At 37.4% G+C, this 19,361-nt stretch overlaps 1 protein-coding gene and 1 long non-coding RNA gene across 2 annotated transcripts; one reads left to right on the top strand and one right to left on the bottom strand.

Annotated features, from left to right (window-relative positions):
• Positions 1 to 5,626: 5,626 nt before the first annotated feature.
• On the bottom strand, positions 5,627 to 18,201 carry LOC117300889 (tripartite motif-containing protein 59-like). The gene is made up of 2 exons (XM_033784750.1): positions 18,000 to 18,201; positions 5,627 to 7,764 (listed from the first exon to the last, which is right to left on the bottom strand). Exon 2 carries the CDS (start codon positions 7,735 to 7,737, stop codon positions 6,025 to 6,027), a length of 1,713 nt encoding a protein of 570 aa, XP_033640641.1. The 5' UTR covers positions 7,738 to 7,764; positions 18,000 to 18,201; the 3' UTR covers positions 5,627 to 6,024.
• LOC117300891 lies at positions 12,710 to 14,675 on the top strand. Its single transcript, XR_004520236.1, has 2 exons — positions 12,710 to 13,309; positions 14,171 to 14,675. It is a non-coding gene; the product is annotated as an uncharacterized LOC117300891 (long non-coding RNA).
• Positions 18,202 to 19,361: the final 1,160 nt, after the last annotated feature.

Here is a 19,361-nt window from a genome sequence, read left to right as displayed (position 1 = left end):
TATCTCAATGTCCGAGGGGGCGACCAGAGAACCCACTCCGCAATCTCAAAAAAAATGTTAAAAGTTATAAATTCTTACCGTTTTACCACTACACTACAAATGCTGATTGTCCCCGAACTCTGCCAAACGCATCGCGAAGTCACAACACGTGACAAGCGTGCGCTTTATTATTTTTTCCCAGGACAAAATGTGGAGAATTAACTCACACGTTCGTCCGTCCTAGAATTAAAAAAAAAAACACTTGAACCGTGCTTTGTGTACAAAATATATGGACACGCGTCTAGGAATCACCCCCTTAGCACAAAACAATTGGCCTAGTATTTAGCTATGTAAGTTGTAACTTGCATGCCGACGTTCATGCCACGCTAGACTGCTAAAATTAATACTATAAAAATGTAAACGCACCTAATTAAAAAACGCTTCTAAACGTTGGCACTTTGCTGCCACTCCAGCCATTTCGCCTTCCTCCTTATTTTTGCGTGTTTTTTGGGATGGCAAGCTAATTAATCAATAATGAACTTGATGGAGTATGATGATTTCCAATTTTTTTTTATTGCAAAGCAGCATTGTGAAAACTAGAGTGCGGGATCGTATGTTCCAAACAATTTACCTGCCAAGTGGCCGTAAGACACGTGATTTTTAAAAGGGCATCACAACAATTTGCTGGGGCATCGCGGCAGTGGCCGCTGGTGGCTGCTGTAGAGGTCAAGGCCTGCTTTTGATTGTGTAATAGTAGTTTCGTTTGTTAATTAAGCCAAGTACATCTAGGCAGCAGTTTTGGAACAGCATAACAAAGCAAACCTTAGTTTAACCACGTCCTTTGTCGCGAGTTTAGATTTTGATCTTCTTGTTTAAAGGATCTGTATTTGTTTTGGTAATGACTCTTAAAGATTAATGGCAATACAAACTTACAACAAAAAATACAGCAGCTTTGGACAGTGTAATGCATTTTGAGAAATGTTTCACTTCAAAGTACTGTAGGTTTGGTAAAATATAACACTTTTTATCTCCAAATAATATGGAACCAATTGTCTCCGTGATGACTTTGTAAATAATATGTGAATAATATTGATATTTAGTGTCAGTACAGGGCAATGTAAACTGTGCACTAGAGATACTTGCTGTTATAGTAAAAGATCAGACAAACAACCATTTATAATGATCAATGGCCAGATTATCAGTTTATTGGAGTATGGCGGCTGATAATGAACTTGGTACTTTAAATACAAAAACAGTTTGAAGTACATCTAGGTCTGTTATCAGGTACTGTACATACATGTAGTACAGTGAATGGTGGTAAATAGCTGTACTCTTTGAAATGATGACATAGTCAGATTTGTTTCTGCATTTTGAGATACGTTTATGTAAGCGAGCAAATTGAGGTGAACTAATATATATTTTTTTTTGGTGGGGGGGTGGAGGGGGGGGGGGGCACTGGATGTTGAAAACCTCCAAAAGCGAGCACTGAAAGAGTTAACTAAATTAGACTTCAGAAGTTAAACTCAATATGAAAATGATTTCAATAAGAACTTCACAGTGTATTTTTTTTCGATTTAATTTAATCTTAACAATTGTTAATAATAAAAAAAAACAGTAATTACTTGCAAAAGTATAATGTCACTCCATTACCATAAACCATTTATTGTACTTAATAGGAACTTAAGAAAACCTTACTTTACATACTAAAATTAAAGTAAACTAGAGGTACATGTACAGTTTTTGTTTACTACAAAAACAAGGTGTTCGTGGTGAGTGAGTGAGTGAATTGGTGACAACATTTACCTCATCAATCCAATGACTGGTTAAGGAGTTATGATTTGTTTACAAATTAAACACCAACTTCCGGTTTGCATCGGATAAAAGGTCAAATAGGGGTTACTTTTTATGTAGCGCGTGATAAGTTTATTAAGACCTTTTAAATGATGGATGGGTTGTAAAAATCCAATATTTGGTTTAGAAGTTATGATTTTTTCAAATATAAAGTTTCAACTTCCGTTTTGAACCGGAAGGTACTGTCAAATGAGGTCACACTTGGTAGCGTTGGTGATGTCTTTTGAGTTCTTTCTTTTGACGTATAGATGATAAAAATCAAATCATGTGGTTTAGGATTTTTTTATTTTTCAAACATTATATATCAGTTTCCAACTTGAACTAGAAGTCAAGGTCAAACAGGGTCGCATATTGTATAGCACGTGATAAGTCTATTAAGACCTTTCAGATGATGCATAGATTGAAAAATCCAATGTATGGTTCAGATGTTATGATTTTTTTCAAATATTAAACATCCGGTTTGAACCGGAAGACAATTTTGTCAGGTCACAAATTATGGCGTTAGTAATGTTTTTCAAAGCCTTATCTGACGACGTTCAGATAATAAACAACTAATTTCTGATTCTGGGGTAATATTTTTTCAAATAATTAACTGCATCTTCCTGTTTAACTGGATGTCAACGTTTAATAGTCAATGTTGTGTATCGTTTCTTAAGTTGTTACATACCTACCCAATGACGTATAAATATATAAAAAATCAAATGTGTGGTTGTGAAATTATTTTTCTTTGACCAATTATTTTCAACCTCTGGTTTGAACAAGAAGCCAAGTTTAAACTGATTTCATTTGTGTAGATCCTGACTAGTTCATTAAAATCTTTCAGCTGATGTATGACTTGTAAACATTTTATAATTATGTGATGGACTATCTGAAGGTGTATAATGTATCTTATAACATCAATGCATATGTATTCCTACTTGTAGTTTTGGTGCGAGACGTTGTTCATTATTACTCAACTATTGCGATTCACCGCGATTCACTCAGCGCTCGATGTTACTAAAAACGTTACAGCGCCCTCTTTCGCTGGACTAAAGAGAGCACTTTTGGGAATTCCTGCGCTTGCACTGCATAGCGTACATAGCGTGCGTTGTTGATCAAAATGGGGTAAACGCGTGGGTCAACAGGTGCTTTGACGTCCCTTTTCGACTGATGTAAAGGTCCAAATTTTGTTATTTCTGTGCAAAAGATTGAGCGGGATTGCTGTTTTACAATCTGAAACAAAAATTACGTTGAAATGATCAGTAGTTTTAAAAACATGAATACGATAAGATTTTATGAAATTTTCAAATTTTGTTTTGCACTAGAAGTATTAAAAATATTTTACGTGTTCTGTGAAGCATTTGTCCAACTTTTAATGATCTATCCGATGATGTGTAGATTGTCAAAATCCGATTCATAGTTTTTGAGTTATGATTTTTACAAATATTAAACTTTGATCTAACGTAATTCAATTCCCGATGACGTCATAATGACGTAATTAAGTATGTGTTGTCTTGATACTGAGGTTCAATTATCTGTTGAGTTTCAATATTCCATTCAATCTCAATCTTGAGTTATTCCGTAGAAAATCTCGAAAGTTGTTTTTTTGACGAAAAAAACCGAAGGTGAACTTCGACCCAGGGTAACGACCCGGATACTAAGGTCGTACGATTTTGGCGTTAACTTTTCAAATGTTGCCACAGTCTTGGTCTATCAGATGCGAAAACTTTGAACATCATAGCTTTCATATTCGTTGAGATACAGCAAAACGAAAATGGTCCCTTTTCAACTTTAAAAACCCTTTAAAATCCACAGTAATAAAAACTGCAACAAAATAATCACAAAGACTACATGTACATTTGTACATGTAAGACTTAAAGGAACTGGAAACTTTTGCTAAAATCAAAGACCATGATTCCCACTTGTGTATTCCAATGTGTGCATGAAATAATAAATCTCAGAAATATGGACTCAATTGGTCATTGAAGTTGCAAGGAAATAAATCTACGAAAAAACACCCATGTTGCACAAATGCATGCTTTCAGACGCCTGAAAAAGGCTTCATTCCTGAACTCTTTCTCAGATTCAAAAATTTTAGTGAGTCACAACTTTCTTTTCAAAAAAATATGTTTCTTCTGAGGGAGTCGTTTCTCACCATGTTTTCGCTATCAACATCTCCCCGGTGCTTGTTAAAAAAGTGTGCATTTTAGTAATAACCAAACATGTCCAGTGCTATTTAAAAGAAACTAAACTCTACAACATTTAGAACACAATTTATATGGTTCTGCTTTACAAATCTGAATTTGTTCTTTTTTAAAGGGAAGGTACACGTTTGGTAATTACTCAAGACAAACACTAACTTAAAAACTGACTTGGTACTGAGCATTAGAGAGCTGTTGATAGTAGAAAACATTGTGGGAAACGACTCCCTCTGAAGTAACGTTGTTTTTGAGAAAAAAGGTAATTTCTCTCTAAAATAACAAAAGACTTCTAGGTAGAAGTCTTTTATTCTTATCTGAAAGCACACAAATTCGTCCAACAAGGGTGTTTTTTCTTTGATCAATTTCTCGCAACTTCAATGACCAATTGAGCCCAAATTTTCACAGGCTTGTTATTTTATGGTTATGACGGGATACACCAAGTGTGAAGACTGGTCTTTGACATTTACCAAATGTGCACCTTCCCTTTAAACAAATTACATTTGAGTTGTTTAGCAATGCTTCAGATACTGATATGTCAACACTTTATGTGTTCATGTGATGCGTAAATGTTGCTTCTGTGTTTTTCATGCATGTTGACAACAGATACTGGAGCTCATACACATGTATGTATGTCCAGAATGGATACTGTTTTGCTGATTTAGTTGTAATGTTGCCCTGGATTCAAAACATTTTCCCTGGTATTGCTTGTATTCATAAGCAAATTATTGTTGATATGCAGCATAACAAAAAGGCATCTTTATTCTTGACTCGCTTGCTGGAAACTTTCTGTACAAGAGTTTTATATGTGGGTCTGAAAATGATCAGTTAAATAAAAAAGACTACTCACTTAAATTCTCCAATGTAAACAGAGCAAACACAAAATAGTTTGTGAACCATACTTTGGCCAAGACCTGATACATGAATCTATGATTGCGTAAAAAATCTTTGCGTTACAAATCTAACTGGGAAGAATATTGTTTATCATATCTGTATCTGTACACATTGCTTGCAAACTCTCTCTTTTATTAAATAATTACGTAATTGTATATATGTCACTCCATTACCATAAACCAGAAGTAAAATTGCTGGTTCATGGTGATGGAGTGAAATAAAAATAGAAAACAAATACATGTTCTCTCAAATATGTATTTTACATAATTTGAGACCAAATAAAACCAACTATAATTTGAGACCAAATAAAACCAACTATATATATTTTGTTAATACATACATTGCTTTTGTTAATTAATTGCTAATTATAACTATGTAATTTAGGTCACTCAGTTACATTGTTTGTAACTGACTCATGGTTACAGAGTGATACCTCATTTTGTACACAGATCTGCACCTTTCTGCAGTTCAACATGGTTATTTACAATGAATGTGTAGTGTACAACTCTGTGTTAATGCATTTTGTTATGGAAAAATTGAATCTCTTGAACATTCCTTTCACAAGTAGTGGTAAGAAAATGTATCGTTATATCATGCAAACAATAGACCAATCAGAGCAAGAGTTTGTTGATTTCAGTGAATTATTTCAATTCTGATGTGAATGTTGCCTGATGGTTGAGGTGGAGGAGGTAAGTCACTGAAATGACATAACAACATTAAAAGGATTGATATTTTAGAGATCAATAATCAATTACATACTATGTAAAGATTGTATTCCTACCAAAATTTTCATTTTGTTGTGAGTTGACTGAATTTGCTTCTGCAATCTACTCAGGTTGGTTGAAATGGTTCAATGAAATGTTTTGTTTCCCCTTAAAAACAATTATAATTGTATTTCAAAAATGTTATCACTCTTTCTGAAATTTATGAGAATATAAAATTGAAGATGTTTTTGAAAAACATCCACATTTTTATGTTGTTAAATGCTTATTTCAACCTGTATGTTATTCTGGTCCAGCATAATGTTTGTTGATGTCTTTACTCATGCTGATAGATTTGAACTGAATAGGATGTAGCCACAACCAGATCACCAGCTGGTGTGAATGTTAGACCATAGGGATCATCACAATCCCTTGATGATACATCCAATGTACTTGCCATCAGGACTGTAATGATGGATATCACCTGGTGAGTAGTATGGTCCTCTCCTTACAGCAACATAGATGCTACCATCCTTGTCACAACACACACCAAGAGGCCCCCCAGACTGATTGATATCTACTGAGAATACCATTTCACCATTGTAGGTTACTGATACTAACTTATTGTGATTCCAGTTGGTGTAGATGAGTCTCTGTTTGTAGGTAGTCAAGTATCCACCAATCCCTGGAGCAGGCAGTCTTCTGATGAGGGATCCATCTGGTTTGTGTAGAGAGATCTCTGCCTTGTCTTTATGACCCACTGCTATCAGATTGTTGTCATCCACTGCAATACGTGATGGTTTACTGCCTGGATTGAACTGATGGAGGAGCTGATAATTCCTATTGAAGATCTTGACTGCTCCTCTATCTAGAACAATAAGCTCATCATTCTTATTCACAGTCACTATGCTTGGTCCTGTAAGTCCTTGGATTGATAGTTCTTGTGAGACATTATAGGATTGAGGGTTGCTCTCTGCTGGTATTGTAATCAAGCTGGTATTAATCCGATCTGACACAACAACAATATCACTATTAGAGTATGCAGCAACATCCCTTGCAAGATTAATATTCACCATCTGTTGTTTCATGTTCTTGTATTTATTCATTTCTGTTTTTAATGTCCATTTGTCTTGTTTCATGGATTGAAATGTTGGCTTTCTAGCTTGAGCCGAAGTTGCTGATTCCACTTGTTGTTCATCTTTCAGCACCAGTCTCCCTAGTGAGTTCTGGCCTTCTTTAAAGTCCATATAACTCAACCCATCGGGTACTTTTGTGGATTTCTTCTCTCTGTATTCTTTGAGGTCTTGTAATAGTTGTTCTATGTGATGAACAATCTTGATCCGTTGATCCATAAGTTGATTTACCTCATCCTGCTTGAGCTCTGCTTTGTTGATCTCTTTGCTGTTTGTAGCTCGTGCAGTTTGCATTGTCTTGACTCTGTCTTTATAAATCTGTTCTGCCTCTTGCATCAGTTTCTGCTTCTCCTCTCTGATCCTGGCAGCCACCTTGGCAATCTCCTCATCAGCCTTCTTGGTGATTTTCTCTTTGGTGGCAGCAAACATAGAGTCTAGTGTCTTGCGAGACGTATCTATTTCTTGAATGGCAGTGTTGAAGGTTGTGATACTCTGTCTTACTTCTGCCAGAAGTTCTGCGGCATGTTGTTTACTTTTGTGTGAAGCTTCATTCAGTTCTATTACAGGGTGCGTTCTGTGGTCTTTAGCAATGCAAGTTGAACATATCAGTTTCTTGCATGTTTCACAATACAGGATAAGATCCTTGCCAGTATGCTTGCTACACTTGGAAACAAACTCCTGACTGGGTACTTGTTTTCCTTGTTGCTGTTTCAGTTGGGTTTCCTGTGTTTCAATAGCTTCTATCAGTGAAAGGACTGTTAAGTTTGTTTTGAGACCATCAATGCCATTTTCATTTATTAGAGTTTCTTGTCTACACACTGGACATGAAAGCCTTGTAGTAATTGGACTATTCTGTCTGAGTTGTTGAAGGCATTCGAGACAAAATGAATGAGAACACTCCAGTAGTTTGGGTTGCTTGAAGCGTCCACTGCAAATTGGACATTCAAGATGATCCTGACTTATCTTTGTTAGCACTGACTCAGCTGTTATATTTGATGCCATTTTGTTGGAAGTTGCTTTAATGATAATCTGTGAAGTAAAAGAAGAAATTGACTCATATAATGCAAGACGTGATTTCATGAACATATTACAATCCTGGGCATAAAGTTAAAGATTTTTAAATTGACTGATTTCATAACACGTTTTGATTTGTGTTCCATGTTCTAATTTGACCAATCAAGTAGGTATTTTACACTGTCACCCTAAACTGCATGTCAATACAGTTACAGACATATCACAAGATCAAAGAAGTATAAGACTTGATGCCTCTTTTGCAGGTTGCCATTCTTGAGCAGGTATGTAAAGTTGGAGATGTGGGAGGGAAACCCCAATCAGGGAAAACCCATATAATGAGGTAGGGACTGAAAACACATTCCACATGCAAGGCTTTGGGGGATGATTTGAATCGGGGTCCACAAAGGTGAAAGATAAGAAAAGAAACCACTGAGCCAATTTGATTTTAAATATAGCATGCAGCAAAAGAAATCATAGTCCGCAAAATGATCCATACAAATAATCTTGTCTTTGGTTAAATAATAGAGAGTGCTACTTTGTTTCCTTCCATAAAGGGCGCACTTACTCACCCCCCCCCCCCCTCTCCCCAAATAGATAGACAACAGAACAACTGCCTCATGAATATTTTGTAGACCCTAAAGAATCCTTTACTGTTACTAGGCATATTTGAGAGCTAAAATAAAAAGGGTACAGGAATTTTGGACCAGTTGTGACCTACAATCCCGGCCAAATCTTGTTGGGCCTCCGCACCATGGGCCCCATGGCCCCTTTCAATGTTGGCTCTCCTTGCACTGTCTCAGCAAGAAAGAAACATTGACACCCCCAACAAAAACATCCTTGCTGTTTTGAATATTGTTTTAACCCTTTGGTGCACATGGTGGTCAGAGCAACCACCACAAAACACGTCAAATTGGACTGTTATTAACAGTCATAACTTAAACACTGCAACCCCCATACTGTACATACCGCCCTCATCTGGTTGTTTCGAGCGATTGTTGAGTTTTCGTTTGATGTGATGGTCAACAGGGGGTGCTATTGATATTTTTTAAAGAAAAACATGGTTAAATGTGTTCAGTTTTGGGGGCTTTTAAAAAAATGATTTTGTGCACCAAAGGGTTAACGCTGTACTCAGCAAGATATAAATGTTTATTGTCTGTGCACATTCATACTATTTTTAAAGCCTTCTTTCCAAGTTGTTTTTATTTATTTTTTATACACGCTGACAAGTTTCAGACAATCCCGGCCATATCTTGTTTGCGCCCCTGCTTCTCAGCCCCATGCCCCCTTTCAGTGTTTTCTCTTCTGGCTCTCCTTGCACGGTCTTCGTTGCTCCCATCAACATTGAGCAGGGGGAACGAGGGGAGAATGTTTATTGTAATGTAGTAAGTAGGTGGTCCAAGCATTTTGGCCGGGATTGTAGCTTGGGGTTGTTGACTGGGGTTGTTTGTGGATGACCTACATGTATGCCCTGAAAAATAGTTCTCTTAACCAAGAGGTGTAGAGACATTAGTTCAAAGTTGATGCTGAACCTTTGGAAATTTACACGTGAAGAGGTGTTTATATTTGAAGGGAGACTTACTCAATGAGCCTTGTGGCACCCCCTTTGTCAAATTGAGCAGAGGCAACAATTTCGGAGTCAATGGATAAGTTTCCTTTTACTGTAAAAAGCTGTTAGACTGCCTATTTTTTAATGCTAACATACCTGTAATCATACCATTTTGCTAAACGCAGAAAAATCCTGCTTAGCAGAAACTGTTTACCAGCCAACAGTTTATTAAGCTTTGTTGCCACTGGTGCCCTACTGGTGTTTGCTGAGCAGCATTGGCTGAGCAGCATCGGCTGGACAGTATTTTGGATTACTTAGCATATCTTGTACTGATCCCAATTCATACAGCATATACAAAAGAAGTACAAAATCTTGCTAAGCACTGAAAAACCCTGCTTAGCAGAAACCGGTTACTCGTCAACATTCCATCATTTTGATCATTATTAGTATTATTATTCATAGTAAAACCATATCACAGCGTTTATAACAGAAAAAGCAATATATTAAACATTATACAAACAAAACAACAATAGAAAATCAATAAGGAAAGAGGTATGTTTTGAGAACCTTCTTAAACACATCCACTGATGAAGCAGATTTAATATAGGAGGGTTCTCATTCCACACTAAAGCTGCTGTAACAGTGAATGTATGATTTCCCGCCTTTCTACGAGTCATGGTAAAAGTAAGGCGAAATGGATCTGCATTGGAGCGAGGATTTGTACGCAAAGGTCGATACAACTCAAGACATTCATTAACCCTCCCCTTCAATTGGTGCCTTTTTGAAACCTGTTGATACACCATTTGAAACCATTCAAGTGAATGGTTTTGAATGGTATGATAGCTGTGCACACAGTTGGTTCCCCAATGGTGGTGCAGCTGGTACAGAATCCTATGAGGATTGTTTTAAGTGGTGCATCAAGCAAGGGCGTCGATCGCTACTGAAAAGTGGGGGGGACGGGCGAGCAATTTTTAATAATACCTTACATTATTTTCACTCATACCATTACCTTTACGTTTAGATTCTGTGTTACATGTCTTCTCGCCTATTTTTTGTTTGACAAGGAGGCGAGTTACAGGGGGTGATAATTAACAATAACATCATACGATGGAGTTTGGGAACTTGTTTCCCTCATGTAAAACCGTGATTCTATCAAATTCAAACATCGTATGCCCAGTCTTTTTTAATTGTAACAACATCGCGAAAAATTATTGGGTAAAATCCTTTATGTTTTTGTTTCCTTTCTTTTTCTTTTTATTTTAAGATATTTTACCTTCAAATTTACTACATTTTTTTACCGTATGTGTATCAGCTTACCTGAGCCGAAATTCCCGTCCGGCGCAATGGCTCAACTCAACCCCTCTCTTTCACACCGTTTTAAAACATTTTGATTTATAGGGCCTACGTGTATGTATTTGCTATAGCTGTCTTTATTTAATATGTATATACTGTTTTTGTGAACGATATCAGGTTGGATTCTTCACTTTAAAGGGTGGCTGCAGTGTTTTTTTAAAATAATTTATAAGATTTAACATGACCTTTTAAACCTGAAATAGTTTTTACTATTTTTTTATTAATGAGCAAGTATTTTAAAAATGGTTTTCAAGAGATTAGGGGAACCCACCCCGCCCCTAAAAGGGAGCCTTCATTTGCATAAACGTGACGTCATGTCGGTAACCCGAGCCGTCGGGCCCCCCTGGCTGTGTGCATATAGAGACGTGTGCACTGTGTGGGCTGGTACCTCGGCGCGTGTAGTTAGGGACCAGACTGTTTTTGCCGACGATATGTTTGAATTCCCGACGTAACGTCGATTGTAGGGGGGCAGTAACAATCCACATCAGGGGGGGGGGGGGGGGCATGACTTATTCGCTATGAGTGAGATATGTCGGGGAAAAAACAAAACATATTTTGTTTATGTTCAATACATATACAGAAATAAATAACAGCAAAATTAACTGTTTTATTTGAATTCACTGCAGCATCCCTTTAAGATTTTCAGAAGCAAGGTTGTGATTGGACACTCATGTTGTCTAAATTTATCTGTGCTCTTTGTCTTGGGAAATCCCTTTGACACAAAAGCCTTATCTGAACAGTGGGCAAGCCAAGTAAGACTTTATGGACTAGCACTAGCGGTTGGTTTATATCCATTTTGCTTATTTGACAACTGAGCCCAAACTGCTCGGAGCTGCTACTTGTGTGATTGTAAAACAAAGGTAAAACATTTTTAAACGCGCGTGCACACACAAACTTCCTGATGCATCGTGTACCGAAACTTATCGTCTATTGTCTGTATTAAAGAAACGGAAATAGGCCCCAAATACCATTCTGAGTGTGGTCCATCAGAACCATGATCAGAATAAAGATGAAGTTGAAGAAGACATTTCACCGTTTGTCTGCAATTCTTTTATTTGAACAAACATTGTAATAATATCAAGAAAATTATGTATATTTTATACTTTGTTGCATATTTTCTGATGACAATCAATCAAAAAGTTGGGGGGGGGGACATCTGATATGCTGTCATCGTCCCCCCCCCCCCCCAGTCTGAAAAGTGGGGGGACCATGTCGACCCCGTCCCCCACCCATCGACGCCCGTGGCTCTACTCGCTCTCCTTACGTGGTTTTCGGTGCTCCTATCAACAGTGGACGAGGGAACAGGAGACAGAATGTTTAGTGCAATCTTGTGAATGGGTGACCCAAGCATTTTGGTCGTGATTCTAGCTTTGGGTAGTTGACTGGGGTTGTGTTTTGATGACCTGCATGTCTGTCCTCAAAAAATAGTACTCTTAACCAAGAGAGTATAAGAGACATTTGTTCAAGGTTGATGCTGGAACCTTTTGAATTTTACACAGGTGAAAAAGTGTTTATATTTCTAGGGAGAATAACTCAACGAACCCTGGAACTCAGGAGGACAACAATTTGGGAGTCAATGCATAAGTGTCCTTTTACTGTAAAAAGCTATTGGACTGAGTACTGTTGAATGCGTATCATACATTAGTTGTCTGGTGTACCCTAGGGCCCAACTTATTAAAACATTATAACATACAATTTTGCTAAGCGCAGAAAAATCCTGCTTAGCAGAAACTGTTTACCAGCCAACAGTTCATTAAGCTTTGTTGCCACTGGTGCCTTACTCTGTCAATTCTTTCTCAGCAAAAAAAATTCCTGAGCAGCATTGGCTGAACAGTACTTTTGATTGCATATAAAATTATACCAACTTGTACTGTATCCCAAATATGCATAAAGCCTATAAACACATAGACTTGTGGACAAGTCGTTAAATCGGCCCCACGCGCTGAGATAGTGCTCCCCCGACAACACTGCTCTCGCGCGAACTCACTGCTCTCGCGCGAACTGATGGCTCCCCGATTTTGACTCCTCATTAACGACTTGTACAAGTTGTCAGCGGTTTGTGCACAGCCTATGGGCACTTCAGCCGAAATCGTACGGACGCATCTGATTGGTCGATGTCGTTAAATCAATGAATATTCAACATGTATATGCTATCAAACAGTACACCCTGTATTGGATGGGTTCGGGAAGTCACATGTATGAATGAACGATCAACAAACCTGTCAGCGTGTATGCCTACACACTAGACGTCGTGTGTGTATGGTTGTACTTTTGAGTACGGATTTTCATCGGGAACTTTGACGTGCATATTAAATAAATAACTTCGTCTTAACTTGGTCTGACTTGGTTGATAAACTTGAAGAACAAGATATAGAAGCAGCTGTCAAGTAGCCAGTTTTCTCAAGGCATGCAACATGCAAGAGATCTGCTCACGTCGACGACAGGTCGCATGCGCAAGGAAGAAGAAAAAGAAGCCGCCATTTATATGCATCATGCCAACACACACACACTGCACACAGCGTGTATTGATTGATGAAAGGCAATGACACTTTTGTAAACAAATGATTTGCACCGGCCGAATATTCGATGTAATCAGTAGCCTTGCTCAAGGCAGTGGTGATGGTTGGTGCATACTGTGTTGGCATCATGAAATCAACACAGGTGAGCTTGCTGTTAAGTTTCTTAATTAAACTACTAATAAATTTGCGTTGACAAATAATAATTGCAAAAATCTACCTCCATGGAGTTACCGGTAACTTGGTTTGGGGCTTCTTACTTAAAAGAACAAGTTTTGTTTTGAAGTAAAACTGAACAAAACATGTGTTATTATTCATATAACTCACTGGTTCCACCATGGAGGTCGGTTCCACAAAAAGCACTGTCGTCAGTGGCGGTTGCACCGACACACACAGGTTATTAAAATTGAGCCCCTACTTCTAAAGTTCTAGTTCTACACAAGGTTACTTGTTTTGCATTGTTGTTGGAACTTTTGTATCTAGAGAGTAGAGTCTCAAGCAATGCAAAAAGTACCAAATTCACTGTTTTTGTTGTTGGTTTTTATAATTAAACATAATTGTTGTTTTTTTTTAGAAACAATAATAAAACATAATAACAAAATGTTTAAAAAATTTAAACACTAAAACTTAAATAAGATTTGAAATTACATGAGAGTCTTTATTTGTGATGGTGTTGCCTCGAACCTCACTTTAGCCCGTAAGTATTAGGTAGGTTTTATGAGCTGCATGTTATGCCAGCAAACACGTGAACGTGAAGGTCAAAACATTGTGTTGTTAGGTGACGTCACCACTTTGGGCTTATTTCATGCTCACGTAAGACGTCTGCACAGAGGGGTACCTGACGTGAAAAATGGTATCTTCATGTGTGATTTTAACAACACAATTTTCTGACATTTACGTTAACTTATTTGCTTGCAATAAGTATTAGCCTATCATACTACGGATAGTATTACACAATCAACATAAGTTCAGGTCAACATTGTGTGTTTCTTTCTTTTCTCCACAGGGTCACATGGCAGCCTGACAGTGCAAGGGAAACACTCCTCGTTTAAGAAGGAAGTTCGTTCCACCCCTACCCCTAAGCTGCTGTAAAAACTGTGAAAGTTTGATCTCCTGCCTTACTGCGAGTCATGGGAAAAGTTAGCCGAGATGGATCTGCATTGGAGTGAAGATGTGTACGCAAAAACTGATACAACTCTAGACACTCATTAAATTACTCTGGTGCCTGATTTATAAAGAATTGTTCATACAAACAAAATAATCTTAATTGCAATCCTCTGTTTAATTGGTAACCAATGAAGCGATCTTAGAAGGAGCATGGCATCACGACGGCGATTTAACCTAAATATAACACGAGCAGCCCAGTTCTGCAAACTGTGAAGTCTCTTTTAAAATATGCATGTGGGTTTTCTGTAAGCAGCCCATTACAACAATCTAACCGAGAAAGAACATGGCTGCGAATCACATGATGTTATGAATCGTCAGATACATACTTCCTAATCTGTGACACATGAAATCGAACAGACTTGCAAAGCTGGAGCCGTTTTCACGAAACGTTAATCTTAGGGTTTGCATGTTACGTTGCAAGGCTGGGACTCAACTCAAGTCGTAAGATTAACACAAGTTGGAAAGAGTTTGGTGTAAACGAAAGCAGGTCTATTTGATCAGTCATAGAAAATTCAATCAAAATATGCACCAAAGTTCTTGACTGATGTGGATGGTGCATTCTGAATAGTTCCAAATGTAAGAATGACATTTATACTGTGCAATTACCAACAATTATTTTGCTCATTTTAGTTAAAATTTATTCTTTCCAATCCAAATACTTAAATATCCAAAGCACAGACTGAGAGGGTTTGATAATGTATAAAGGCTAGGCGGTTGTGCAACATAGGTAGAAGACCCATTTAAAATGTTCATTCAAGTTAGTTTTCCCATATCCACCACCGTTTACATTTCTGTACGGTCTTCTAGCGGTGTCCACCCGAAGGTCCGTTAGTCCGAAGGTTCGATTGTCCGAACGCACAAATTTCCCATAACAGGGGGTTCATTAGTCCCAAAATGAAGTAGGTTTCATTAAACCGTACATTTGATACGATAGTCCGAAGGTTCATTGATCTAAAGGTTCACTGGTCCAAATAAGGTCCGATAGTCCGAATCGACGATCAAACCTTATTGTCAATTCGGACTATCGGACCTTATGGTCAATTCGGACTATCGGACCTTATTGTCAATTTGGACTATCGAACATTCAGACTATTGAACCTTCGGCCATCGAGCTGTAACCCTTCTAGCACTCGCCTAGTTTGTAAATTGTTTAAAGTGTTTTGTAATGAACAGGTTTTGCAAAAGTCAACTACTCACTATGTTTATATAGCAACCTGGAGGTGCAAGGGAAACACTCCACATTTTCTTTATTTACAGTTTCTACCATCAATATCCATTAGTCTGAAGGTATTTTCATTGTTTATTGCTCAATTTAATTTATTTATTTCAACCACTGGTTTGCATTTGTTGATCGATTTATCAATAAATTTGTTTCTTGTTTTTTGTTTGAGGCAAACTACAATTTGAGTCACTGTTCCTTTTTTGCATTTCACGGTGTCTTTACCCTATTTGAGCCTTATATTAATTGTTATGATTGCTTGGAAGTGAGAAGTATTTTTCGTGGTTACAGTTGCTTAAAACAAAACAAAAGTACAGCTGCTATATGAAACCTTGTCTTGCAATATCTTGGGCAAGTAGAGTGTATGTCGATGATTAGCTATAATACCTTTAAAATACATCGACATCTGAAAAGAGTTACTGAAATTTTCCGGAATCCCTGCGATCCGCACACGACTGCCCTATGAAACTTGTCCACAAGACTCACATATCAAACTTCCACATGTCGACCATGGTTTTCAAAATCACTTTTTAGATGAAAACTTAAAATAAAAAAACATTTGTCAGTAAACAAATAATGAATTTTGGGACTGGTAGTATTAATACAAACTATATTTTTATGTTGCAACTTGTCCAGTGTACACAGTCCGAGCAGAACACATCGGGTTAAAGGATTGCATTGGACCATTACCATTGACCGTGGGCATTATTTATTTGCATGAGGCAGCTCACGGATATTAAACAGATAAATAGTAATGCATTTGAAGATGACTTTGTAAAGTTAGGCCCTAATCAACTAATAAAGCAGTTAAATCAAAATAAAAAAGATTCACAGATGCCCTCCGGTTCAAGCTTTACAGTATTAGAAACTATTACTACCCTCTTATAAAAATGGACTCGTCTGCACGATTGTCTCCGCGGCAACAGTGAAGGTATACCGCGTTCGTACTTGAATACATGAATACGTACCGCTGACAACTTGTACAAGTCGTTAATGAGGAGTCAAAATCGGGGAGCCATCAGTTCGCGCGAGAGCAGTGAGTTCGCGCGAGAGCAGTGTTGTCGGGGGAGCACTATCTCAGCGCGTGGGGCCGATTTAACGACTTGTCCACAAGTCTAATAAACACAAAGATTCTGTCACAAGTTTTTACTGTTGCAACACGTGCCCCACTCATTTTGTACTTAGCCAAGACATTTGCTAAGCTGCATTTTCTGCTGAACATTTTTTGGATGTTGTATAAGGCTAATGGTTGGACTTCTTTTTATTTTAACAATGCAAAAAAAAAAGTCCAGGGTATAAAGGTCCTATACAAGTGTGACACATTTGATAAAGACAAACTATTTTCATTTTATTCCTGATGGAGAAATTCAAAGCTACATTTGTAAGTTTAAATATTCCTTGTGTCCGGAATTCCAAGACTGATGGGTTCAGAATTGTTAATTTAATCCTTTGTTGAGATCATTTTTGAAAATAAACAGGAAATTGATGGGATCCGATACTTACTATAGAGAAAAATAAAAAAATAATAATACCAATACAAATGTTCAAGTGGCTTTTTTGTTTTTAACCACTTGATTGTTTTAGTCCTATATAAAGTGTGTATGTCAATGTGCAATTTTCAATGAGTAAATTTGGGGGAAAGGCTTAACTATTTCACATATTTTTTTATTTTTTTTATAACCAAATTGCTTTCTATTTAATTTCAAATTTCAAATTTATGTAAAATTGTTGTAATTCAGCCTTTGTGCTGCGAGGACAGTTTTTTAATAAACCATTTTTTTCTCTTTTTTATTTCACTTTTTCACCTTTGTAAAATTCAAAAGGTTCCAGCATCATTTCATTTTATCTATCTATCTATCATGTACGAACATGACAATAATTATGTACATTCATGACAACTATCATTTATGTACATTATAACTTCTCTGTATGCTCAGATATACACATTGACTCTGGACTTATTGTGTATGATAATATATTGTGTTGATACAAAAAAAGTTACCGTGTACATATTTTCATACACAGTAATTATCATGTACTTGAAAATGACACTGTGCAGCTCTCCAAACGAATACTCCCCAAAACATAAATTCCAATCAAAGCTGTGTTTTGGTTGCCATTGTAAATCAGTAATACATGTACATCATCTCTGTATTCATTTAAAGCCACTATCTCAAGGTTTATGTCCTTTTTTGTACATGGAGATGCTGCACAATATCGGCTGTACAAGTCATGCTGTGGTGTTTGAGGGTTTTTTGCTGTAATCATCTAAGATGCAGTACATGTTTGACGTCTTGTTTAAAAAAGCAACAGGCCATTACACTTGGATGGAGTTTTTAACTTGGTTGTTCATACCCACTAAATTATTGCTGTGTAAGAAATTATATTTAAAGCATTTTATAATATAAACCCTGTTTTTGACAAAATATAACACATTTATATAACTTACTGGTTTTTAATGAAAGAACATGGCTTGAAACATCAACTGGCATGAAACATCAAATCTTGTAGTTTAAGAGTGCATTCCAACATTGATCCGTTAGATGTTGGCACAACACACTGAATGGTTGCTTTCTGTATATCGTTCAACGATGCCACACCAAGCCCTATGTGGGAATTCCCGTTTCTATATTTAGCCTTTGTGCACTGTGCTATGTGATGTATTGTCATTTCCTGTACAGCTACTCATACCGCACTGACTTGACAATGACCTTAACCTCTGACCGGTTCACATAAAACTGGGACTGTGTATGTTTGTGTTGTGAAAGAGGGTGACTGTTGCCAGCTTGGCATTTACATGTATCCTACTGTGGGAGTTTGCGGAGTTCCCTTAGTGGGAAGATTTTCTAAACTGTGGACAACCAAACAAACACTAAATAGGACTTTTGGTGTGCATAACTGATTACCCTAATTTGTATCCCGTACTTTTTTGAAATAATAACAACTTTTGAAAAACAACTTCTGTCCATGCAGCCATAACAGCCCCAGACCCAGCCCTTTTAGGCCCTATCCTATCCCCCAGACCAAAGTTAACTCTCACCCTTGTAGACCCAGCCCCACAGTTTCACTTTGTTTAGAACTCCCATGTTTTTGGAAATTTTTTCCAAAGATTATTTTTTTTAAACATATTATAGCAGTCCTACTGTTTGTTGACTTTAAGCCCCCCATAAGTTGTAAAATGAATGACCTGTGAATGTTGATTAGTGGGCCAGGTTGATGCAAGTTGTTCTTAGCAAAGCAAGTGTTAAAGCGTTCTGATCGACACTGTGCTTATTAAAGGCTCATCTATCTTTATACATGTAAATCTTCACCTTAGAAAAGTTTAAAACAAAATGTTGTCTTCTTTGTTTGTCCATTGCAGCAATTGAACTTGTTTTGGATGAGCCAGTGGATATGGGGCAGCCAGCAGCTTCACACTTCATGATAATAGAGTCTGCATGTTGGTTGTTCACAAGATGGATGGCACTGCGATCTCTTGGAGCTCCATTTCATGAAAGGGTAAGTGGTCCTTTTGGGATTTATCTTAATCAATCTATGACTGAGAAAGTGGGACAGGATCAAGAGGCTGTTGATGAGTAAATGACAAATTAAAAAACAATGGGCAAGTAATGGTATAAGAAAACAGCTGCTGGACGTAACAATAAGTTGGAGATGCAACTATCAAAAGGATGGTCCATGTGGAAAGGCTATGTAAAGGGGAGTATAGAGAGGGGGAGGGGGTTGCATATGGTATCATAAATGTCCATTGTCCAGTTATGAACGTGTGGTGAAGAGGGGACTGGGCTTTGACAGCAAGTCTAGAATGCCTCAA

This window comes from Asterias rubens, chromosome 16 (genome assembly GCF_902459465.1).
Source record: "Asterias rubens chromosome 16, eAstRub1.3, whole genome shotgun sequence".
Lineage (NCBI taxonomy): Eukaryota > Metazoa > Echinodermata > Asteroidea > Forcipulatida > Asteriidae > Asterias > Asterias rubens.
Note: the sequence above shows the minus strand (reverse complement) of the source record. Positions and strands in the feature narration are given on the sequence as shown.